This window comes from Sus scrofa, chromosome 11, assembly GCF_054392235.1.
Source record: "Sus scrofa isolate SSC_HxYL_T2T_F1_AM1 chromosome 11, Sscrofa_HxYL_maternal_Yorkshire_Landrace_v2.0, whole genome shotgun sequence".
NCBI classification, from domain to species: Eukaryota; Metazoa; Chordata; class Mammalia; order Artiodactyla; family Suidae; genus Sus; species Sus scrofa.
The window spans coordinates 7,108,362-7,133,313 of record NC_139393.1 but is presented as its reverse complement, the minus strand read 5'-3'; the positions used below and the strand labels follow the sequence as shown (position 1 = coordinate 7,133,313).

The 24,952-nt window shown below is 49.8% G+C and overlaps 1 protein-coding gene across 12 annotated transcripts in view; it reads right to left on the bottom strand.

The window, feature by feature from the left end:
• Positions 1 to 24,952, bottom strand: part of MTUS2 (microtubule associated scaffold protein 2) — a 493,299-nt gene that overhangs the window by 38,782 nt on the left and 429,565 nt on the right. For 11 of the 12 annotated variants that reach the window (XM_021065174.2, XM_021065171.2, XM_021065172.2 and 8 more), the window contains one exon: positions 24,849 to 24,915. In XM_021065174.2, coding sequence (XP_020920833.1) covers positions 24,849 to 24,915 — 67 coding nt within the window. Of the gene's footprint in view, positions 1 to 19,511; positions 20,012 to 20,279; positions 24,916 to 24,952 lie in introns of those variants that run through there. The other variant, XR_014819036.1, reaches the window with a different exon arrangement.

Sequence of the window (24,952 nt, the reverse complement as noted above, 5' to 3'; positions counted from 1 at the left end):
AAAGCAAAAACAGGATTAGAGTCTGCGGTACCGTTTCAAATAACTGAACACACACATATACGGACGTATGAATATATATACACATATGTATGTGTGTAAGGAGTATATACATATATTCCACAGTCATAACTCAAATGAGAGGGAAAAACCCAGGAAGTACGATCCATTTTCTGCAGACAATTACCCCACATGTCCCTTAAATAATTAGAACTTGATGGTTTACCAAAGAGACAGCGAAGATCAGAAATGACAGCACTAGACTTTAAAGGATCTGGCTCCATAGCTTGTGATAAAGCATTTAAGGAATAATACCACGCGGGCTTCTATGTCAGAGGAAATACTTTAGCTATAACAATTATAAAATAAACCATCTAAATATAAAGAAGCGAGGCTGCATATAAATAAGCGGCATTATTATAACAGTCACTCTTGGGGGCTCAGTTGTGTGCCCTCGGAATTCACATGTGGGAGTCCCAGCCCCTGGCGCCTCAGAACGTGAGCACCGTTGGAGACAGGATTTTTACAGGCGTGATGAAGTTACAGTGAGGTCATTAGGGTCAGTCCTCATCCACTATGGCTGAGGTCTACAGGACACAGACGTCCCTGGACGGAACACAAGGCGACCCTCATAAGCCAAAAAGAGATGCCTCAAATGCTGGCACTGGATCTCCGATTTCCAGCCTCCAGGACTCTGAGAAAATAACTTTCTGGTGCTTAAACCCCTCAACCTGGGTACCTGGTCATGGCAACCCTAGTAAACTAACACAGTCAGTATGCTACATATTGAGAGGAGACCCCACAGCCAGCTAAACGATGAAGTTGCTTCTTCGAGAGAAAGGGAGTAATTGAAAAGATAAAATAACTTCCAAGGAGAAAAATGTAATTTAAAAATCACCCATAATCTCACTACACAAAGAAGATGAGACATTCAGTTGCATCATCCCTTCATAGCTGTTGCAGTGGTGTGAATTCTTAATATTCTGTTAGGAATCTTCCATGTCTTCCTGCTTAATATTTTTATGGTGACCTATTTTCATGTGGACACACTGTAATTTACATGGCCTTAAGTGCTGGGAATTTGGTTTGTGTCCTTCCTATATTTTTTGATTTTTCATTAGGGTAAATTCCTAGAAAGGGAATTATGTGAGGTTAAAGATTATGAACACCCTTGTGAAGGTGTTTTGTTTTCTGTGTGTGTGGTTTTGTTGATGGCAGTGACCTTGTAATAGATCAATGGCCACCAGGGGGAGCTACAACGCCTGGATATGCCCTCCGGTGGCGACGGTCTCCGTCCACGCTTAGACCACAGTGACCCACCAACACGCTGTCGGGGTCCCGGGCCACAAGGTCCTTTACAGCCTTGATCTTTCTCTTTCTTTTTGATGAAAGTATCAAGAAGAGAGAAAAGGAGGGGCTGACATGGAGAAAGACAGGTTCATGGACTAGGAATAGAAATGAGGGTGAAAGAGTCAGGGGGAAAGTCCTGGGTCCCCCGGCATCTCTGCAGGTCCGTGGACGTCTCCAGGGCCTGGGACTAAAAGGGAGTCACTAGAGGACCAACAGCGAGCCTTTGTAGAGCGCTTCCTGGGTACCACACATCGGGCACGCCCTGCCCCCCAGGCAGGTGTCTGAGGGCATTAGGGTTTGAGAAAGAATAATTCTTTCTCAAGAATTAGGAGGCCCCCACGGCAGCAGCGATGCCCTACACAGCAGGGGCTGGGGTCTGGGGCCCAGGCCCCTCCCCTCCCTCTCCTGGGCCTCTCTGGTGGGAGCCGCCCCCACGCGCCATAGAAGACCCCAACAGTCTTAACCTGGGGATAACGAAGAACTCACTCACTACCCTTCTGCAAGAGCCCCCTGGTGGCTGCACGGGGAATAGACGGAAGGAAAGCCGTTTGCAGGATGTTTCTGCGGTCCAGGTGGATGTAAAGACCTCTGGGACTGGGGCTGCAGCCTGGTCAGGGCTGGATGGATGTGTGATGCATTTGGAAGACAAAGCCACCTGCACCTGCTTCTGGACTGGACGAGGGAGACGAGGGAGAGCCAGAAATTGGAACGGGGGATGACTCAGGCTACTGGTCTGAGCCACTGGGCATGGGGGTGCCATTTAAGGAGGCTCGAACATCAGGGGAGGCGTCGGCCTTGGGACAAAAGTGCACAGTCGGCAGCCAATAAATCTCTACTGAACCAATAGCTGACTTCATGTGTATATGACGGCCCAGGGCTCACAAACGCTTTGGGGAATTCGCCTCGGGCACAGGGTACTGGGGAAAGGCCTTTCTGGATGTTGTCAATTAGTATGAAAAATGTGAAATTTGGGACTGCTGAATTTTGACAGGCCTTGTGACACCCCACTGATTAATGAGAGCATTCCGTCTCACATGGGGCATAGGCTGTGGGCCATTTTACAAACGTGTTGAAGTCTTAGAAGCACGAGACGGCGGGACAGACTCTAGTTATTAAGGCCCCCCCCCACCGCCCCGTGAAGGGGGGCAGATCAACAGAAGTGTTTTCCTCCCTGCGGGTGTGTAAACGGTTCGTGCAAGATTCGAGGCTGTAGTCAGATGAAGGGCATTTTCTAGCTGCTGGGCGTTTCGATTGTGACGGAACACACACGGCTAAGTTTCTTACCAAAGTGGTGTTTGAAAGTAAGCTAACATTTTACTTGTGGGTCAAACTTTGGGAATATAGCCCCCATCTGGGCGACTGTGTGGGAGCCTCATGATTCCTGAACCCGTGTCACGAAGCGCCCCACTCACGTCCCACCCGCTTACTACTCGATCGTCCACACAGAGGAACAGCACGTGGCTGTGTAAGTGCTTCTGCACACTGAATCCGGATAACCCGAGACCAGAGGGGGTGGGGGCGCCATGGGGGAGTGAAAGCCCAGGCCGGAACTGGTCAGGTGACACCTGGAAGGGACAGGAGACAAGGACAGGACCCAGTAAGGTGGGGGAGGCAGGAGCATTCTGGTCTCCAGGTCAGCCTCCGTCCCAGGCTCTACAGACACCAGCTGTGGGAATTCTGGCAACTTACTCAACCTCTCTGGTCTCAACATCCTTATCTGTAAAGTGAGGAGGGTGGGCACCATTATGGGCTGCAGTATATTCCCCCTAAAGTCATATGTTGGAGCCCCAGTCCCCAGGACCTCAGCCCGTAACCGTATTTGGAGATGCGACTCTCTGAAGAGGTGATTACGTTGAAATGACGCTACTTTTTTTTGGGGGGGGGGATGCCTGGATCCAACATGACTGGTGTCCATTTAAGAAGAAGGGGAGTCCCTGGAGACGTCTCAGAGGCCACTGAGGACACGGAGAAGACGCTTCCCTGCAGGCCAAGGACAGAGGCTGCAACAGAAACCAACCCTGCCGGCCTCCGATCTGGACTCCAGCTTCCAGAACTGTAAGATAAAAGTCCGTGGTATGAGCCCCCCAGCGCAGGGTATTCTGTCACAGCGGCCCGAGCGATAACAGATAGAGGCTCTGAGTGCTAAGCCCTTGCCCCTGCATTCTAGAATTCTGTGGCCACTCTCCGGGTGACCAAGGGTCATCAAGAGGAGCTGATGTTTGTCCACTGTCTTCTCTGGAGGAAGAAGGAAGGTTATGCCATTTTTCTTATGGTCCTTCGAAAAGGGACCCCCTCTCGAGAGCAGCTTCACCTGCAGCGGAAACGTGCTTTGCAGCGTGACCCGCCACCCAGCGGCGGGAGAGACGAGCGGGAACGTCGGCGCGTGGCATCTCCGTCTGTCTCAGTTTATCAGGTTCTTTAATGCACAATATCGACTTGTGTAACCTGTGCTGCCCGCTGCAGCGTTTGCTCTGATTTTATAGGAGAGGAACTGAAGGCTCGGAGCGATGAAGTCGCTTGTCCACACTGCTCCAGCACCAACTCGGAAGCTGGGATTCACTCCAAATTTCAGCAGAGCTCTTTCGAATAAGACTACTGCTGTTTTGCCTCACGTTTGGGAAGAAAGGCGACAAAGAAATAGAAGGAGAAACAGATGCGAAAATCCCCATCAGCGAAGGTGCTTTTTGAATATAAGTACTTCGTGTCATTTGTGTGCGTTCCTTAAGCGAAAGGATGAGCCTTTCGACAAATGGCTAAGGGCTGCCCTGTGGGCGAACGTAACTGCGATGCCTAGAAGTAACCTTCTTGGTCAGAGAGGAGAAAAATCCGACAGTGATTTCATGGGGGGAAGGAGGAAGGAGGAAATGGATTTAGGAGGGTGGCTCTTACCCGAAGTTTGGAGAAGAGAACCAAACGCGCTCCACGTGAGGTCTGATGACACTGACGCCTGGGAACAGGGAACGGCTCTCCGGGCAGAGGGCTCTGCGCCCAGCCTGCTCCTCCCTTTCCTCCGGGTCTACCCGGGCCGGCGGCTCCGAAGGCCGGTTTGCACAGGCCAGAGAGCGGGGCCACGAGGTGGCAGCGAGCATTTACTGCTTTTAATCTTTTTTTCTCCTGTGCCATGTGGCCTCGAAAAGATGACCCTCAAATTTGATCTGAAATTGATATGCGTGACCTAAAGTGTTCAGTTAATATCACCTCCGGCTTGGACATCCCTTTCAGAGGCGCGTTTAATGACTTCCCGGAAGGTGTCTGAACAGAAGCCTAAACTGAGACTCTGCCTCCCTCGTTACTGAGTAGAATCCCCTCTAGAGAGTTCTAAACAGTAAGTTCTGCGACCATCCCTTCCAAAGCTTCACAGCTGGGGGCGGACCTCCGCCCTCTGACCCGTCCGTTCTCCTTATTCGCTCTTGGGGACGGAGACGGAGGGGCTGCAGATTACAAACTGTAATCGGTTCACTGGTGGTGGTTTAAATACTGCCTTGCTGTCCTCAGGGGGTCGAACGCTCAGCCCGGCGTTCTGTGCTCCCCACAGGCTTTGGAACATTGTCCCTGAGGTCTGGCCAGACTGGCGACTGTCTCTGTTATTCGAGGGTATGTGGCTTTTAGTTTTGCACAGGAATGAGGGGTTCATGTTTTAAACCTACAGAATCCATTTTTTTAAGGAGGCGTGCCTGTCCCCAGGAACTCCTCCCAGCTTCTTGCCATGACTTTCAAACACATCATTGACTCCAAGGAACAAATCGTTTCCACCCATCAATTTTAGCCACAGACACAGAAGGAGCACACAGAGGAGCCAGCGCCATGGGTGAGCCACACCCCTTCGAGTCTCACTTCCAGGTGCTGGGTGGTCCTTGCTGAGGGGTTTGTGTCCCCTGTGTGGGGGCAAATCTCAAGTAACAGGTGACCAGCTTGTCCTGGGATGTGTCTAGAACAGAACAGCCCACAGGCGTCTCACCGCTTCCACAACAATCATTACTTTGTCATTTCTGTGCAAAGTCCCAGCTTCGTTCCAGCAGGCAGACCATTCGAATTTATAGGCACTACGCTGAGCGAACATTTTGAAAGGTGACTTTCCACTGCAAAGGACGACAGCTCTGCCCTGCAGGTGGAGGCAGGGTTAGGTGTGTTTATAGGTGGGACACGCCCAGAAAGGGTCCGTCCGGCTGGCTCCAAGCTCCCCCTCGCTGAGCCATGTGCAGGGGCCTTCCTGTACGGACTGTGGTCCTCTCGCCTGCGAGCTTGTGAGAAATGCAGAGTCTCAGGCCCACCCCAGACTGATGGACTCGGAACCTGCATATTAACAAGATCCTTGGGAAAGTCACCCGAGAAGCATGACCCTGAGTACGTGAGGGGCGTGGGTGGCACAGGGGGCTCCCTGCTCCGTGGGGCTCCTCTCTCTAACCACGCCATCTCTAGGTGCCTGAGGAGGTGGCTTCAAGGCTGTTCACAAAGTAAAACAAAATCTCCGTCTCCATCCTCAAAACCAAAGAGCATGTCCTCGGTCCACAGTGAGCACACGTCCAGATGTGTGGCCTTGAAGCGCCCCCCGTAAACCAAGGCGCCTACCCCAGGGTGGAAGGCCATGGGGGCTCAGGACTCCACAAGGAGGGGTGGGGGTGGATCTGGCTTCAGGACCTGGTCAAGGGGAAGGAGTGACTGCTGAGTTCTAGGATGTGAAGCAGAAAGAATGGCGCATTAGAGAAAAATGAAATAAATCCAACCGAGAGCAGATGATGAATCGTGCTGACCCCCCTTCGAAGCAGGGAATAGGGGCTGGACAAGCAAACCCAAACAGGGTCAATTTGGGGGAAAACATTACACATTTAAGGGTAGCCACCCTGAGGACTAGGTAGGAAATGTACACTACACTTGTACCTGTGACATTTCAGCTGTGCTGCTGGAAGAGTGATTGTGAGGGGAGGGCCTTTATTTTGGCCCCTTGCTCTGCCTCCCCCGCTGCTGGGAGGCTGGAAAACCCACAGGCATGGGCACAGGTCCTCCCATTAGAGAAGGACAAGAGGCTCCTGGATGATGGAGACACAGACAGGTTACCATCTCCAGCAACGAACAAGGAACCAGTCAGGTAGTGGCCCTGGCAGTGCTTACTGTCCATGATGGGCTGGTGGGAGCTGTTTGATGGAGACGGTTTTTACAGTGATTTCAAGCAAATTCAAACCCAGAGAGAGAGAGAATGCTTATGAGGCCCTGTAAGAGAAGGGGGGCAGCCTGGCACCCATGGCGAGGAGAGGAAGCTGGGCTCAGCTCCGGGTCAGCAGGATCCTAGCTGTGCTGGGGTGCCATCTAGACTGGCCTGAGTAAGACTATGGGTGTCCCTGGTAGAGGACATCTGGGAACGATATCAGAGGTCCACACGATAGTTTTTAAGAAAGGCTATGGCCTATTTCAGTTAAGGAAACTCCTGGTTATCTAAGAGCTCCAGTCATTCTTGGTTGATCCTGTTACTGGCTTTATATGCCGCTGAGTTAAAGACTCCTTCCTCCAAAGGCTGTGGCAACAGCGTGGGCTGCAGTGTCCAAGAGACTTGATCTCAGCTGATGCGCCTGTGCAGGGGATTAACCCCTCGAAGCCTCAGTGTCCTCATCCGTAAAATGCACGAGAACTTGACTCTCAGGTTCTAGTGTGAGGTTGAAATGGGATAATTCAGAGTAAGTGCTCGGCTTCATACTTGGTCTCTATTATTTTTCCATAAATTGCAGCTGTTTATTGTTTTTGAGGGGGGTACAGAGGATCACTGAAATATTACAAATAGGAATAGTCTCCCCCGTGGTGAATGCGAGGGTGGGACAGAGCATAAAGACACACATGTTCCACACGTGCATCTAGGTGGACTGGACCCAAGGTGACAACTGGAGCCAAGACGCTGCTATTCGGTGCGTCCTTGGCTAAAAATGGCTTCCATGTGGTTTACGGAGGCTGCAGCACATCCCCAAGCACTTACTGTCTGAGGACACAGTTATCAGGTAAGACCTGTGACCACTGCCCTGGGTCTCATCAGAGGCAGGGAACTGACCGCTTGTGTCAAATCCCAAGTCTGAGACGACCGTGTCTACCTTACGTGCTGGACACAAGAGTGGCCCGTGGTCCCTAAGGCACTGCTGGCAAGCAGACGCCTGCGTGACAATGATCTTCATCAAAATCCCTGACAAGTTCCTCCCTCGGCTACTGGTTGGCTGGACCATCACAGGTCTGTTTTTAAAAATACAATCAAAGAGAATTAAGAGGGGCTTTTGGACCACGCTAGGTACCAGAAGATGCAACCATTTCTGAGTCTCTTCCACGGTTCTCAAGGAAAGAGGTCTCGGGCAGAGAGAGAGGAAGGAGCCACGTGGGAGGTGGGGGGTCCTCTGAGACCCTCACTGTCCCCAGCTTCACAGCTCCAGGCGCTGAGCGCTCTGTGTGCCCCACGCTCCGCCCAGCACCCTCGCGAAACGGTTATCGAGCTGCACCAAACTCTATGAAGTGGGTGTGATTCCAACCTCGTTTAATAGGAGACCCCGTTTAGCAGAAGAGGAACCTGAACAGCGGAACCAAGTCTGTCCAAGTCCGCAGCATCTCAAGGCCATGCTGCCGCGTGCCCCTGCCCTAAGCCGGTGGGGTGCAGACTTGAGCAGGAATCGGGATCAGACGTGGGGCTTGTTGCAACAGGCCCCCGGGCCCCACCCCTGACTTTCTGGGATGGGCCTGAGAACCTGCATTTCTAGCACGTTCCCAGGTGAGGCTGATGCTGCTGGCCCATGGCCCTTGCTTGAGAACCACTCCCGTCAACAAAAGCAGGGTTTCTTAAACTTTAATACAAAGGATCTCGGGCTCTTGCTACCATGCAGACATGAATTCAGAGTCTGGGGTGGGGCCCGGGAAGCTGCATTTTGAACAAGCCCCCACTGTGTGCGTCCCCCAGGCCCTCTCTGTGCAAGAGCTAGGACGCCCTCGACACATGCCCACCCCAGGGCCTGTGCACGTGGGCTCTTCTCCACGTGACATCCCTCCTTCCGGGTCCCTCACAGACACCTGGCTCGAAGTTCAGTCCCCCTGGTCAGACGTCTGGGGTTCAGCTCCGCCACCCCACGTGCCTCGTCCAGGGTCCTACATCCGAATCCTCCCCAAACTCTTCCCGAGCATCCCCAGCTGCTTCCTGCAGCTGCTCCCTCCACGAAGCCTCCGGGTTCTTGTTTTGTCTTTTTACCGGCCTAGCTGACTGCTCATCACGTCCAGTTCTCCCTGGTAAAATACCTGGTGTGGCTTTCGCCTGCTGGCCGTGCCCTGGTTGTCTGATGACCGCGGGCATCCCCACACAACTCCTCCAAACCTGGCCAAGTGCAGACCGTCCTGCCCCCCGGGGTGAGGTGGGAAGGGGATCAAAGAAAATCCCCGTCCTTCCGACCAATCGCCGCTGACTGTGGTCTGACGTGTGCTTGATTCACCTGCACGTGGTGTGTGCGCGCGCGTGTCCGTGTTGGTGTGTACACTGTGGGGTTGCTCCTTGAGATGAAGTGATTCATTATCTAAAGCAAACCCTTTAAAACGCGCGCCCCCATCCCACCCCAAGAAGCTGCCCGGTTTAGAAAATCCCTAAAGAGAAATCCTATGGAAGAGAACAATCTTACAGAAAAGTAGGAAATGCTTTTGCCAATTTTTTTTTCTTTCTTTCCAGATTGTGGACTTGAAGGAAAGGCCATGGAATTACTTTAAGTATAGGAATGCTTTTGTGAACATTTTTTCATTAAGAAAAAGATCAGTTTATCCCCTGATCGGCCTAAGTAAATACTGAATAAATGCCAAGCAGCAGCCTCACTCTTTCAGCCCCTCCCAGGCACCCAGCGCCTCTGTCTGGTTCCCCCCTGGTCACCCTCTTGCCCAAGGCCTTCCTGACTTGCATCACTGGACAAGGTCCTTCAAGGACTTGCCCCGCTTCTGGGAGCAAGTGAAGAAGAAGCGGGGTTTGGGGATAGAAGAGGAGGAGAAAGTGGACAGCAGAGCAGGAACAGAAGAAGCTTGTGCACTGAAACTCTGATGGGAAGAATACAACGACAGGAGTTCCTGGCCTGGCTCAGTGGGAACGAATCCGTGAGGATGTGGGTTTGATCCCTGGCCTGGCTCAGTGGGTTCAGGATCCTGCATTGCCATGAACTGTGGTGTAGGCAGCAGGTGCAGCTCTGATATGACCCCTAGGCTGGGAACTTCCAAATGCCCACAATTATGTACTATATAGTATAAAAGGATATATAATATATATCATATGATATTATATATGATATATAATTATATATGTAATATATATAATTTTATTTATTTATTTTTTTCTTTTTTTGGCTGCTCCACAGAACACCAAGTTCCTGGGCCAGGGATCAGATCTGAGTCACAGTTGCAACCTACACTGAAGCTGCAACAACACCAGCTCCTTTGACCCACCGTGCCGTGCTGGGGATTGAATCTGCATCCTGGCACTGCAGAGACACTGCTGATCCTACTGTACCACAGTGGGAACGCTTATCTATCTATCTGAATCAGATCTGAGTCACAGTTGCAACCTACACTGAAGCTGCAACAACACCAGCTCCTTTGACCCACCGTGCCGTGCTGGGGATTGAATCTGCATCCTGGCACTGCAGAGACACTGCTGATCCTACTGTACCACAGTGGGAACGCTTATCTATCTATCTGAATCACTTTGCTGTACACTTGAAACGAACACAACATTGTAAATTAACTGTACTTCAAATAAAAAAGCAAAAAAAAAAAAAAAAAAAAAAAAACCTGGAGAGGCAGACATTAAAGAGAACAAAACAAAAGCGCTGTCTTGGAGCAGGTCTGAGAAGCACGTGGGGGGAAGCAGTTTCCCTCCCTAGAGGCACATGTTGTTTTGTCACAAGCAAACATGTGTCCGGTACTAATGGCATATACTCAGGGAAGTGACAGAGGATGGACTGTCACTTCCCAGAGGGGCAGGAAGGGAAGGAAGGGGATGAGTGAGGGGGTGTTTGCAAAAGGAGAGACCAAGTCACCCCAGGAATGAGGAGAGGTCAGAAGTAGGATGTGCTTCCGTTATAATCAGGGGGACCCAGTGACCTCCTGGACATCAGGTGCGAAGGGGAGGAAGCGGCAGGTTGGGGGTGATCCCCACTTTCTGTGTTGGTTTACTCTGTGAATCGTGGTGCCAACAACTGAGCTTAAAACTGTGGTTGATGGAGTGCCCGCTGTGGCACAGCAGGTTAGGGATCCAGCATTGTCTCTGCAGTGGTGCAGGTTCAATCCCCCGCTCGGCACAGGCAGAGTGGGTTAAAGATCTGGTGTTGTTGCCGCTGCGGCTCGGATTCGATCCCTGGAACGGGAACTTCTAAATGCCTCGGGTTCAGCCAAAAAAGAAAAAAAAAATAGCCTAACTGTCCCTCATCTCCTTTGCCTTCTTTTATTTAAAATACTCGCTAAGTGTTAACAGAAATGGCTGGTGCCGGACACGCCAGCTTCCAGCCTCCCTTGCAGCTCTGGGGGGCCCACGTGCTTGCCCTTGGTCAGGGCATGTCAGGAAGTGACGTGGCAGCGTCTAGGTCGGATCCTCAAGAGGCAGCTGCTTCCCCTCTTCCTTCCAACCTTCCCCTTCCCTCGGGCTGAAACCTGCGGACAATTACACGAGAGAAAAATCTCTCTCCATCTTCTTTATCCCATCGTATTCAGGTGCCTCTTTGGTACAGCAGCTTGGCTGTTCTTGGGATAAACCAGGACGGTAACGGGAGAAGATAGATCCCAAATACGATGATGTGGGCCAGATGGAACAGTGGCAGCCTTGAAAGAGCCCCCGTGCCCTGGTGAAGGGGGTGGCTGCCATTCAGTGAAAAGACAAATTATGCAATAAAAAGGGGGCAAGAGACACCTCACGGAAGAAGATATCTAAATAGCCAATGAGCATATGGAAAGTGCGTCTGGGGTTGGTAGGTACGCACTATTCCATTTAAAATGGATAAGCACACACACATCCAGTCTCTTTGGGTAGAACTGATGGAAGACAGCGGGAGAAGAAGAATGTACCGATATGACCGGGTCACTGACTGTACGGCAGAAGCGGACACAACATCGTAAAGCGACTATAATTCAAAAAAAGGGCTCAACTTCATTAGCGATTAGGGGAACGCAAATTAAAACCACAATGAGATAAAACAACCACAAAAGTACCGACGGTACCGAATGTTGGGGAGGACGTGGAGGGACTGGAACACGCCGACACTGGCGGGGACGGTGCCAAACAGAACCACCATGTCCAGAACTGTCTGGCAGTTTCTGCAAAACTCACATCTGTCCTGTGACCCAGTCATTTCTCATGGCGGAATTTAACGGAGGGAAAAGAAAACACGCCTGTTGGCAAAAAGACTTGGGCAAGGATTGTCAGAATGGCCTCATTTGTTACAGCAAGATGTGGGAAGAAGCCAGAGGTGTCTCCGCAGGAGGATGGATAATTACGGTGGGTACCCGGATGCCAACGCAACACTACTCGACAACGAAAGGACACAGACTACTCAAACAGTCGGCCCCGTGGACGAACCTCTCGTGCGGAGCAAAAGCGTCCACACACGAAAGGCTACATGCTGTCTGACCCCATCTGTATGACGTCCAAGACCGGGCAAACTAACGTGGGGTGAGTGAAGTGGGTGCTTCAGAGGGAGGGAGCAGGTAGAACTGTCTGGAGAGAGGCCTGGGGGGACTGTCTGCAGGGACGCAAGCATCCTTGGTGCTGGGTGCTGATTATATGGATGTATTCGTAGGTCATCCAACACCTGAAAATGGAGCAATTGCAGAACAAAGCGAACAATCTTTTTACATGGATGCACACAGTTAGCATTTTGGTAATCGTGATTCTTCCTTGCAATTTCGCGTTTCCCTCCTTTTGAAAGGAGGTTTTCTCTGGATTTTGAATTCTGGGTTTCTGTTTGTGTTTTTATTCTATCAGCAGTGTAACAATGTCATTCCACAGCCTCGGTCTGCTGGTTAACTGTCACTCACATCCTGTCCTCCGTGTGTGATGTGTGCCTTTCTCTGGCTGCCTTTGGTACTTCTTTATCTTTGGTTTTCAGCAGTTTGACGACGATGTCTTAGGTGTGGTTTATGTGTCTGAATTTATCCTGTTTGGGGTTCCCTGCTTCTTGAGTCTGCAGATTTCTCTTTTCAAACCAAATTTAGGATGTCTCTACACATCATTTTTTTCAAAAACAGTTCCCTGATTGCCGGCTTTTCTGCAATCCAATTATGCATCTGTTAGACTGCCTGGAACAGTCCCACAGGTCCTGACACTTGTTCGTTTTCTTTTCGTCTTTTTTCCCCTCTGTTCTTCAGGCTGGGTAACATCTGTGGATTGTCTTCAAGTCACGGACCCTTTTCCCTGCAGCCTCCAGTGAATTTCTCATCTCAGAGATTCGACTTCCAGGCTCTGACGCTTCCATTTCGTTCTTTTGTCTCTTGGGGCTCCCTACCTGGTTACCATATTCTTCTTTCTCTAAAAGTGAGTGAATATGTTTATAACAGCTTCTGAACATTTTTATCTGGTAGCTCCAACAGCTGGGTGATTTCAATACTCACGTCTATCAACTAATTTCTTCCTTGATTATGAGTTCTGCTTTTTGTAGGTCTAATTTTTTTTTTTGGCCACACCCATGGCACGAGGAAGTTCCCAGGCCAGAGCTTGAACCCACACCACAGTAGCGACCTGAGCCACTGCAGTGACAATACCCGATCCTTAACCCACTGCACCACAAGGGAACTCCCTTATAGGTCTGATTTTTAAAAAATCTCTATTCAACATGATGGAACACCCTGGGGGGAGGGTCCCTACTTTGTCTCCCATTGATAGGTGTTGAGTTTTGCTGGCAGGCAGGTGATCCTTAGCCACCTTTGACTCTGCCTGACGTGGTTTTATTCTTTGTTAGGGTGGGTCCACTAGAGAGACTTACTCTCAGTTATGGGGTCATGGTCATGACTCCTAAAGCCAGGCCTGCCTCAGGCCGTGACCAACCGGTCGGGATGCTCAGGAAGATCTCTCCACCCTGGCGGGGCTGGAATTCCCTCCTCTCCCCGCCCTGCACTGTCGCCGGTGCCTCCATCCAGCTCCATCCTGCAGTAGCCGCCCTCGGCCAGGCCTCCCTGGATACGTGCAGCTTATGCTTCATCTAAGATTCCCTGGGAATGCCCCGTTTAAATTTCTGGGGCCCCTTCTGCCCAGCTTACTGCTCTCCAGTGCTTGGCCCCACAATTTCTAGCGGCTTTAATCACCTGGAACTCTGGTTTCTCAGCTCAACGGATGGGGGTCCCTGCCTGGACCACCTCTCTGTGCAGTGGTCTGAGAGGTGACCCCGGGCGGAAAGCTGGGGCTAACAGGGGGCCCACTTAGAGTGATCCCTTTCTCCAAAGATCACAGGCCTGGGCTGTGCATCAATCACTCGGCAACAGCTGCCCCGTGGGGTTTGTGGCTTAGGGCTGTGGACAGTGAGACAGTCAGTCCAGTACGAGTTACTAGGTAGCAGCTGGAAGCAGAAGTCAGGGCACGCGTGGGTAGTTGGTGAGAGCAACCAGGTGATTCTAACGGGCCTCATCTCCTCCCCCGGGGACCCCTGGCTAAGCCTTACTGAGGTCCCAGAAAAGAAAGAGTTAAGCAGATGGCTGCCCGAGGCTGTCTCAGCGAGATGCCGTTATTACTTAGGGCACATGTTGGATTCTGGTCCACTAAGCAGTCTTCTGGTTACAGTGTTAGCTTTCCAGGTAGATCTGCCTATAAGGAGACCTATCATTTCTTGCTGTAAATTAATAAATTGGGATTTTCCTCTTCCATATCAGGCTCTAGTAAACGTAGCTAAAAGGTGTTTTGTGGAAAGGCAGAGCCATTCCCGGTGCACTAACAGTCCCCACACTGAGCTGCCAGCTTGGTCTCTCCATCTGGAACCATCATCCTCATTAGCGAAATCCTGACCAAATTCTTCCTCACGCGCTTTTTCTTACGAAGAGAACAGCTGTGTCAAGAAGCCCTGAGATCATGATCAGATTCATGATCATTAAAACCTAGTAAGTCTTTACATGGCAACTTGCAGTGCAGAACAGGTCTGGTTCTCATCTTCTTCACCAGAATGAACTTCCCGGAGACCTGACATTGGCTGAAAAACTGCAATTTTGATCAAAAAGGGGACCTAAATCTACCATAGGCATATACTGCAACTTACATATTATTTTGTTCAATGAACTTCTAAATTAAGGGAAAAAACTGATAATACTCTTGAATCTGGCCATGGGGGTATCTGTGGTTACCTGAACAAGTGAGAATAATTTCACATTAGACAAGAAAAACCAAATGTTACAAAAAAATCCATGAAGAATCACTTTCTTTGTAATGATGAAGTCTAATATCCCAAATACTGCTCAGCTTTGTATGCAAGTAGTTTAAAGAGTTTTTTGGTTTTTGTTTTTTTGTTTGCTCTTTAGGGCCTCACCCACAGCATATGGAGGTTCCTAGGCTAGGGGTTGAAGTAGAGCTACAGCTTCCAACCTACACCACAGCCACAGCAACTCAGGATCTGAGCCGCATCTGCAACCTACACCACAGCTCTCGGCAACACCAGATCCTTAACCCACTGATCGAGGCCAGGGATTGAATCCGCATGCTTGTTTGTGCATTCTAGTTGGGTCTGTTAACCACTGAGCCATGAAGGAGACTCCTAAAGAGTTTCATAGACAAACTCACTTGCCCTTTAAAAAAAAAAAAACAACTAGGAAGAAAGAACCACTGGTGTCTAATATCCCAAACACGGCTTGGCATTGTATGCAAATAGTTCAAAGCGTTTCCAAGACAAAATCACTTGCCCTATTCCTCGGGCTTGGAGACTGCGGGATGGAAAACGTGTCTTCACTCTTTTTCCCATTTCCCAAAGACGTCTCTTTTCACTCCTGGTCACTAACAGCTGCATCTTCTGGGCGCAGTCAGGTTTATAAAATGAAGCAATGCACGGCTCACCTTCAATGCGCTAAGCCCGAGACAGGGGCTCAAGATACAAAGAAAAAATAAGGAGGGATCCATGATGCGTGAGAAACTCACCAGTGGGAGGTGATTATATTTGCATAATTTGAATGTGATTGTCATGTAAAACATGATGTTTGGCAAGATGCTCTTTAGCAATTTTCAGGTTAAACCGATATCGCATGTTACGTGTCTTTCTCTTGCTTTATCTTATCTTCCCCCAGAGGCCAACTGAGATCTTAGGACACGAAGGCAGTGTGCTATGGTCATGGTGGGAAAGATAAGATCCCAGCTCCGTTATTCCTAATAGTTATGTGACCTGCTTCCACGCTCTGTAGCCATGATTCAGTTACTGTCAAAACAGGGATGGAACTCCCTACCTAACTGCCTATCCTCTAGGGTGGCTGTTGTCAGGATCAAATGAAATCATATGAGAAGAAGCCTTGAAAACGGCACACCACTGTAAACATTACTATACGAATTCACAGCTTTGTGGAGGCAGTTGACTCCATATTTCAAAAAATGTCTTGACTTCAGGATAATTTACAGGCAGTCCTTGGTATCCTGACTAAATTCTAACCAGTCGATCTGGGATAAAGATTAAACCCACAGATTTAAAAATATTAACATTTGACCTATATCTCAAAGGATTATCTTCAGTCATAGAGGAGTAAATATTTTAGAGATTCACAAAATAGCCATCTCCATATCAAATAACTAGAAGATGCTGTACATATAGATTTCAAAGAATTTTACAAGGATCAAAAATGGGCTGCTGAAATCAGAATACATCACGGTCTCAAAGAACAAAGCAGTTTTTGCTCCATTAAGAATGGAGAGGCAATGAGGTCCTGCTGTGGCACCCAGGGAACTATGTCCAATCACTTGTGATGAAACAGGATGAAAGATAATAGGAGAATAAGAGTGTGCACATGTGTGTGATGGGGCCACTTTGCTGTACAGCAGAAATGGACAGAACAATGTAAATCAACTACAATAAAATTTTTTTAAAAGAGGAAGTAGCAGTTTGGGGGAATTGTAGCTGACGATGTATTTTTCATGGCAACCAAACGTTGCCTCTCGTATTTTAAGGGCATCTGTGGTTTTGATATTCCTGTGCATGGGTAAGCACCTGTTTGAGATAGAAACTAAGGTGACTTTAGAAAATTACATTTACTGGAAGAAAATCGAATCAGGGCCGCTGACATCACCAGTCTGAAGATTTCTCAGCTCAGAACATCATTCTCCTACCCGGCGGGCAGGTAACTCCTGGACCTTGTCATGCTGAGTGGTCCATCTTGCAAAGAAAGCAGTATATCTGAAGCTCTATTGTCACACTCAAATTTCTGACGGCAGACTGTACCTGCTGGAGCAAGCCTTTTTCGGAGTAACACTGCCTGCCTCCTCGCCAGAGAACCCAGGAGAGTGATAGTTAAATAGTAAATACGTATCTGGGTGCCCTCCCCCGCCCCCCCCCCCCCGCCAAAGTTGTGGAGGAAATTGAGATGGCTCCACTCTGCTGATCAGAGAGGAGTTTGCATGCTGCAGATTTTTTTGCTTTTATTTTCACTCAATTTAATATAAATGTCTAATTATGTCATGGTTCTCCTTGATTCATGTGTTAACTGTATGTTGTTTAATTTCCAAGTGTGTGGAGTCTTCCAGGGATTTTCATGCTGTTGATTTACAGCTGAATTCAGTTATGGTCCAAACCGTTCTGTATGATTTCAACTTTTTTATATTTGCTGAGGTTTGTTTGAAGGCTCAGCATACGGTCCACGATGTTCAGGGCTCCATGTGCATTTGAGAAGGATGTACATTCTGCTTGTCGGCTGGAATGTTCTATGAATATCAATCCGGGCAAGCCGGTTGATACTGTGTTGGAGTCTTTTAAATCTCAACTGATTTTCTGCCTACTTGTTCTCTCAAGAGAGGCGTCTCCAACTGTAATAGTGACTTTGTCTATTTCTCCTTTCAGTTCCACCAGTTTTTGCTTCATGTGATGTGAAGCTGTAGTTTTAGGCACATGGATATGTAGTATGTTATGTCTTCGGGGTGACTGTGCTTAATCTTTACGTAACGGCATCTTCATCCTTAGTAACTGCATCGGCCTGAGGTTTACTTCGTGTGACGTTAACACAGACACCCCAATTTCCGTCAGATTGGTTTTAGCATGGCGTATTTTTCCCATCCTTTTACTTTTAAATATCTGTGCCTTTACATTCGAGGTAGGTGTCTCTTAGGCGGCACATAGCTGCATCTTGCTTTTTTGCCCAATCTGGTAAACTGTCTTTCACTTGGTGTGCTTTCAAGAGAGATTTTTATAAATCAGAAAATGTGTCTGTGTGTTTTTTTTTTTTTTTGGTGATTCCAAGATTAGTTTTTTTTTTTTTTTCCTCCCGTGAGGTGTCTTCTTGGTTTCTGCATTTCAACTCAGCATTTTGAAGTTGTGAGAAAAAGGAAGATAGCAGAAGCTAATCTGATTTAGGGGAATTAACATATACTGCACCCCCAGCTTTCCGTCAAACAGTCTGGCAGATGCTTTGCTCTCGTTTACGTAGTGTGACGGGAGTATCTTCTCCGTCTTCCTGCTGCAGGCAAGTGAGGGCGCAGCTCTTCCCTTCCTCCTTAGTAAGGAAACTTCGGGGTGAGGTCACCAAGGAAGAAGAGCACCTTTCCCAGCGCCCCTTGAAACTAGGCTCACCCCGTGACTTAGATCTGACCAATGAGATACAAGTTCCTGGAAACCTTCCCCCAAGAAGAGCGGGCCTCTGTTTCTGCTTCTTTGTTGATACCTCCTTCTTCCTCCCTACGGCCCGGACTGTGGCTAGGATGACCATGTGGCATCCAGGGCTGACCACTGCCACACTGGACCATGAGAGGCCCCCCTGTCTTGGGGTTGGGAGGACAGCGAGATGCTGGAAGCCTGGCCCCCCAGGGATGCTGCCTCAGGGGGCTTGCCTCCAAATGTCCATATGAAAGAGGAATAAAAATCCATCTTGATTAAGCTGCCATTGTTCAGGGAGCTTGGTGTTTGCTCCTGAAGCCAGTCCTGATGGATGTAGTTGGGATGAATGAGCACGAACCCTGTCATAGAATTATACTCCACGGTTAGACAGGCTCACAGTAGCATCTGTTATGATTTCGTGTGGGAGTTTTACAGAATTGGGAAATAAGCGATTTTATGTTTATCTGATTTTTCAACCTACCAAATTAAAATCAACCCCAAAAATGTGGTGGCCAGGCTGGAATGCCGTGGTAAAGCTACACATGATGCGTAGAAGAATTGCAGACTGGGATTTAAGACTTGACTCTTGTCCCATACCAGCTGGGTGCTCTTAGGGAGGTCACTTAATCTTTCTGAGCCTCCACTTCCGATAAAGTAAAGACATCAACATCTATTTCATAGAGTCTCTCATTGGGTAAATAAAACAAAGCATGTGACAGAGCTTGGTAAGTACCAGGAGCACAAGGGATTATAATCATCAACTGGAAGGCATATTTTATGTCTGACTCTGGAAGGTAAAATCTTCGTACACATATGTGCAGGTCGTTAGTTATAAATAAGAATAAACTGAAAAGTTCATTCTATTCAGCAACTTACGAACATAATAACAATTTAGTGCTCATGGTCACAATTTAGATTTCTGTCATACCTTTCTATCAAAACTCTCAGAATTCTTTTTTTTTTAAATTATTTTTATTTTTTGCCTTTTCTAGGGCTGCACCCGCGGCAGATGGAGGTTCCCAGGCTAGGCGTCGAATCGGAGCTGTAGCTGCCAAGCCTACGCCACAGCCACAGCAATGTGGGATCCAAGCCGTGTCTGCAAACTATACCACAGCTCACGGCAACGCTGGATCCTTCACCCACTAAGCAAGGCCAGGGATAGAACCCGCAACCTCATGGTTCTTAGTCGGATTCGTTAACCACTGAGCCAAGTCGGGAACGCCTCAGAATTCTTTAATATGTCATTATTGCATGTTACAGAAAACATTCAGGTAATTTTTTGCTTTTTGCTTTGTTTCAATAAACTGATTTTAAAATGTGGATTTAACCATTTAGTTTCCTGTGCAGTACCTGAGAAACTTTGCCAGAATGACTGCTTTGTTAAATACTGCTTTCTGATTTAAACTATACCGCACGAGTTCAGTGTTTTTTTTTTGTTTGTTTGTTTGTTTTTTGTCTTTTTTTGCTATTTCTTTGGGCCGCTCCCGCGGCATATGGAGGTTCCCAGGCTAGGGGTCGAATTGGAGCTGTAGCCACCGGCCTACGCCAGAGCCACAGCAACGCGGCATCCGAGCCGCGTCTGCAACCTACACCACAGCTCACGGCAACACCAGATCGTTAACCCACTGAGCAAGGGCAGGGATCGAACCCGCAACCTCATGGTTGCCAGTCGGATTCGTTAACCACTGCACCACGACGGTAACTCCCAAGTTCAGTGTTTTTAAACGTGTTTGGCAGAGAGGCAGAGGCAAGGTCCAGCTTAAGTCTGAAGCTGGAAGAAGACGAAAACCCTGTGGGCCTGGCTTGAGAGGAGCCAGAGCGGAGGCTGTGTGACGTTTAAGAGAGGAGGGGGGTGACAGAGGCCACCCATGGAGGCAGAAGGCACCTCTGCCCATCAGCACTGTGGACCGGGGCAGAGCCACTAACTAAGCAGCGGGGTGACGGGGGTCTTTAGAGAGGAGGGGCCGTTTCACGCCACACTGAGGCAGCCTCGGCTTCGAGCAGCCCTGAGGAAGGGACCTGGTGGGACGCGCGCAGTGGGGTTCGTGTTGTTCCGACTTGTGTCTGCATGTACGTTTCCACAGGAGTCTGGTCTGGCTGGGAGAGCACTGGGGACAAGGGGTGAGAGCCAGGGGTGCCATTTAAACCGAGCTATTTATTGTGGGCCTTTCTGTCCGGTGGAGTTCATCTAACTCATGTTTTTTAACTCATATTTTTTATATCTCAGGTTTTGTAACAAGGCAGCTTTGCTGCAGAGAGGCTCAAAAGCATCTTCCTGAGCCGGTCGACAACCGGAAGCAGAAGGTCTTGAAAGGAAATAATCTGCTTCCAGGAAGAACATCCCACACGTCTGTTTCAGCATCTACCCATGTAAGAATGAGCCTTCAGTTACCCCACACCTGACCTCCGAATTTGAAGAATGTCCCTCATCCAAAAAAAATCAAGGCTCATATTTTAAGAACGGCATTTTCTGGGAAATGTTAAGACTGTATTAAATAGATTTCCAGAATCTCTGCTCCTCCTTCCCTGGACGTGGTGCTGGATTCTAGTTTCTTGCAGACCCCAAGGGCCCTTTTATCCCGCAAGTGCTATAGTTTGGGGCAGGCTTTTTCAAGGACAGACACAATTGAGGCCAAATCCAACATCAAGGCAAGTGCCATCAACCCTGGAAGGTGATTTGAGGATGAGAAGCTTTCGAGAGGATGACCAGAGATCCTTGTCCCCATGGGAGAAACAATGTAACAAAGATGACAGCAATTTCAGCCACTCTGCAGGGACTCCACTCTTGGATCAGAAAAGGTGCCTCCAAACTACATCTTGACATACGACTGGATACCGTGTATCTCTTTTCAGATATGTGTGTGTGCGCGTGTGTGTGAAAGAGGAAAGGAGACTGATTTAACGTCCTATTAAAAGGGAACCCTAGCTACACTGAGATGAAATCCACCCTCAGCTTCTGTCCTGATTTACAGAATAAATATCAAGGATACTGCACATGTACGTGAGCTGAAAACCCATTGGAAACCCAACATTACTGGCATATGCGTTTGAAAATATATTCCAAGAAAATAAAACCAGAGGAGAAAAGTAATTGGCAAAAAATATGCTCATCGTGGTGTAACAGCAAAAAATGGTAAAAACCCAAAGGGCAAGCGTAGTCGATTCTCTGACGAGCGTGACAGGCGTTTTACAGCTATTAAGCTGCACCTGTGAAAAGTGCCTCCTGATCCACACAAAGGCGAGTGGGTTTTCCTTTCCGAAGGTTTGCAGAATGGGTGGGTAACGCCTCAACACGGTCATAGCGTCCATCAGTTTAGGGGACATTCACTGGGGGCAGCTCCTCAATAACTGTGCTCGCTCCCCTCCTACATGCATCTACCCGAATCTCAGTCACTGTCCAGGTCCATCTCCATGAGCCGCTCCTGCATGGTGTCTTTGACTGTAAGCTCCTTGAGGACATGAGCTGTGACTTGTCCACCTATAGCACCAGGTTGGAGCTAACCCACATGGTATCTCTGTCCCAATTAGAAAAAAGCACCCCTTCCTGTGGGGGACAGCAGCTCCAGGCCGGGGCTCAGGGCTTGGTGAGCGGCTGCGATGTGGATGCACTTCAGCCCCCACTCAGAAAGCTGCCCACTGCAGGTATGACCTATTTCACCATCCGTGGTGAGGACCCCGTGGCTGGCACAGACGAGGCACCTAAGAAACATGTGCTGAATGAACGGCTGGAATGAGATTAAGAAGAGCTAAGCTTTTCTCCTGGTACTTCTCACAGACGTCCCAGCTTTAGCCAAGATCTTCCATCAAGTCTCAGGTTATCCATCTCTCAAACGTGGGGAACAGTCTGGAGTCATGAAGACCTGGACCGCCTCTGCCCTGCTGTGACTCCACGCCTGCTGCCTAAAGGTGCTCAAATGAAGCCATCACTCTCCAGAGCTGGGCGGTACCTTGGACAGTTACCTTGGCGAGGTGTGGTGGGAGACTCTATCGCCTTGGCCAGGTGTGGTACCATATACCATATCGATAATACATATTGGTCTTCGTTCTTGGAGCTCCTAAAACCCTTTGGATCTCCTGCGTGACAGGCGTGCCTTTTGTCTTTATAAGGAGCCCCTTCCCTGAGGTTATGCTAATAAGACGACTTACTGTGCGGCCCTTCGATGGCCTCAGGATGGGGCTGGTCACAGGAAAGGTGATGAGAGGCTTGGAACTTTCAGCTCCACTCACCAAAGTCTTGGGAGAGGGGATGCTGGAGGATGAGTTATAAATATTCTTGAACAAGAGATTCAGAGAGCTTCCAGGCTGGTGACCACAGCCAGGTGCTGGGAGAGAGACCCGCCCTGAGAGGGTGTGGCAGCTGTGCCTTGGCCTCACCCTCAAGGACTCTGTCGCCCCAGGGAAGGGCCTGGGAATCCACGTTCTAAAAAGCACTCCAGGTAATTCTACTGTGCACCAGGGCTGGGAACCACCAGGAAAGCTGATTCTGGCCAGGTGTGAAAAGCCTTTGTTTGAATTTATGCACCTCAAGGTACGGCCAGCAGATACTGGTAGCATTAGGGCAGCATTTTAATGGCCGTGAAAGATTTCAGGCAGCAATGTTTAGAGCTGAGGGATAGGCCAGCCCAGTTTTGGAATCTGTAACAAGTGCCCCTAAAGTAGTCTAACTTTTTGCAGCTTCTTTTCTTTCATCTATATCAGAACTCACGATCTCTAGAAATCCCACCTCCCTCCCCCCCCAGAGCACCTGCTGTGGCCACCACGGACTCAGCTGACAAGAGGTCCAAGATGAGGGTGGCGCTGGCGGAAAGGAGCCAGGACTGACTGTCTCTCCACGCGATCACTGGAAGGTCAGGTTTCTAAGCTTAATTCCCTTCGCCTTTGAGGGCAGAGCTCAAAGGTCAAGGCACTAGAATCTATGACAATGCAGTTATCAGCTGATCCCCTGCTCCCCGTCTTCCTCCCTCGCAAATGCAACCTCTACAGAGGTTCACGTACTCACTGCTCAGGTGTCTGTGGGGGCTGGAGGCTGAGCTGAGAGGCCGGGGCCGCGGTGCTGCCAAAGCCTCCCCTCCCCCACACCCATGACTTTCCATTTGGCAGGTGAAGTCTGGCTCTGTTCTTTGCATTAATGCAGACATCAAATAAGGCGTAAATCCAAAACCCCAACAGGATCCCTGCACAGCCCCCGCTGCACACAGAAGCTTCGGGAAAGCACAGAGGAAAGCCTGGGAGGTGGGGGACTCTGGGTCTGGCACACCCCACACACCCCACCGGCCTGGGTCAGGACCAACACCCTGGATCCAGAGCTTGTCTGAAGGGTGCAGATGTTGCTCTGGAGGGTCCAGCCTACAGTGGACCACCTCGTCCTCTGTCTTCAGACTGAAGGTGCCACACACCTAAGTGTCACCAGAGCCACCTTTACTGCAGTCTCATCATCACTCTGTTCTTGAGTCAAATTTCCCTTTGAGAAAGCGAACCCGAGCGACAGAGACGCAAGCCAACTTGCCCTGCCTGGACCTCAGTCGCGTTCCCCAAAGCCCAGGAACCACTGCAAACTCAAGCCATTTCCCAGGGAGACACACGCCCTTGGCCCCGGGCTCCATGGGAGCTCCTCTGCAAACGCTCCATTTCCCTTCCTTGGGCCTCTCAGAAAACCTCCAAGTGGGTTCACCCATGGGGCTCCTTGCCTGGGATGCCCCGTGGAGGCCCCCGGAAGCCATGCCACCATCCTGCTGCCTCTGTCACACCGAGGGAGGCTGGGGAGGGGACTGTGACTTGTGGCTGATCTGCCTCAATGGCAAAATAAATCGCAAAACGCGTGGCAAAAAAACAAAGGAAAATATTTTTTACGGTTTTTAAAAAAAAATGGGTGGGGGAAGGCATGTTTGGAAATCACTGCTTTCGTCCTCGGGGCCTGGGTGCCCCGGGGAAGCGTGGCCTTCAGACCTGGTGCCTATTTGCATGGCTGGTCTGGAGAGAGAGGCCACCCGGCGAGGGTGGCTGGGGCTGCTCAAGTCCCTCTGCTCATGGGGGAGGCCGTCACTGCACAGTGGGCTGCCCCCAGGACCACAGCGGAAGGAGGGGACAGGCTCACTGTCCAGAGGGTGGCAGGCCATGGGGACCAGGTCACGTTACTTCCCCTTTGCTGGAGTCACAGATCCCAAGAGAGAGATGGGCTCAAGGATCGGGAACACGGCACATTCTCGGTCCATCTCTTAGGATGTGCCAGGGTCTGGGGAGCATCCGGTCATGGGCAAGGTCTCCCCTGGTTCAGCCGGAACTGCACCAGCCCATCAGACAAAGAGGAGGAGCTTCAACAGGAACCCGGGCAATTTTCAAGCCATCCAGAGCCGCGTTCCGTACCTCGTTCTAGATCACAGAGTATGTGACGGTGGGGAGCATCCTCAGTTACCTGTCAAAGCGGAGCTGCTTCTCGTAGAAACTGTATCTGCCTGGGGGTGGGGTCGGGGGGGGGTGGTGGATGGAAGGGTGTCTGTCACTGCACCCCACGCAGAGGATGGACACGAGGCCATCTGCGAGGAACAGGGGAGTCGGGCACCATGGGGAAGCTGCCTCTATGACAACGGAGACCAAACCAAGGCTTGCTGCGAGGCTACGAGAACCCACCGCTGGGGAAGACACTTCCTTCGGTCCAAGTAGCTTTGCTCTGGTTACTACCCGAGACGTAACCGCTTTTGTGACACATGCACAGGCAGCAGGAAAAGACAGTCGTACATCCCTCACTGTCAAGGCCCTACTTACCAACTTCATCCCTGATGTTCGCAAGTTCGATCGACAGCTCTTTTTCTTTCTCAAGGGCACTTTCGCTCTGCAAAAAACAAAACGGATACCGAGAGTCCCCTAGG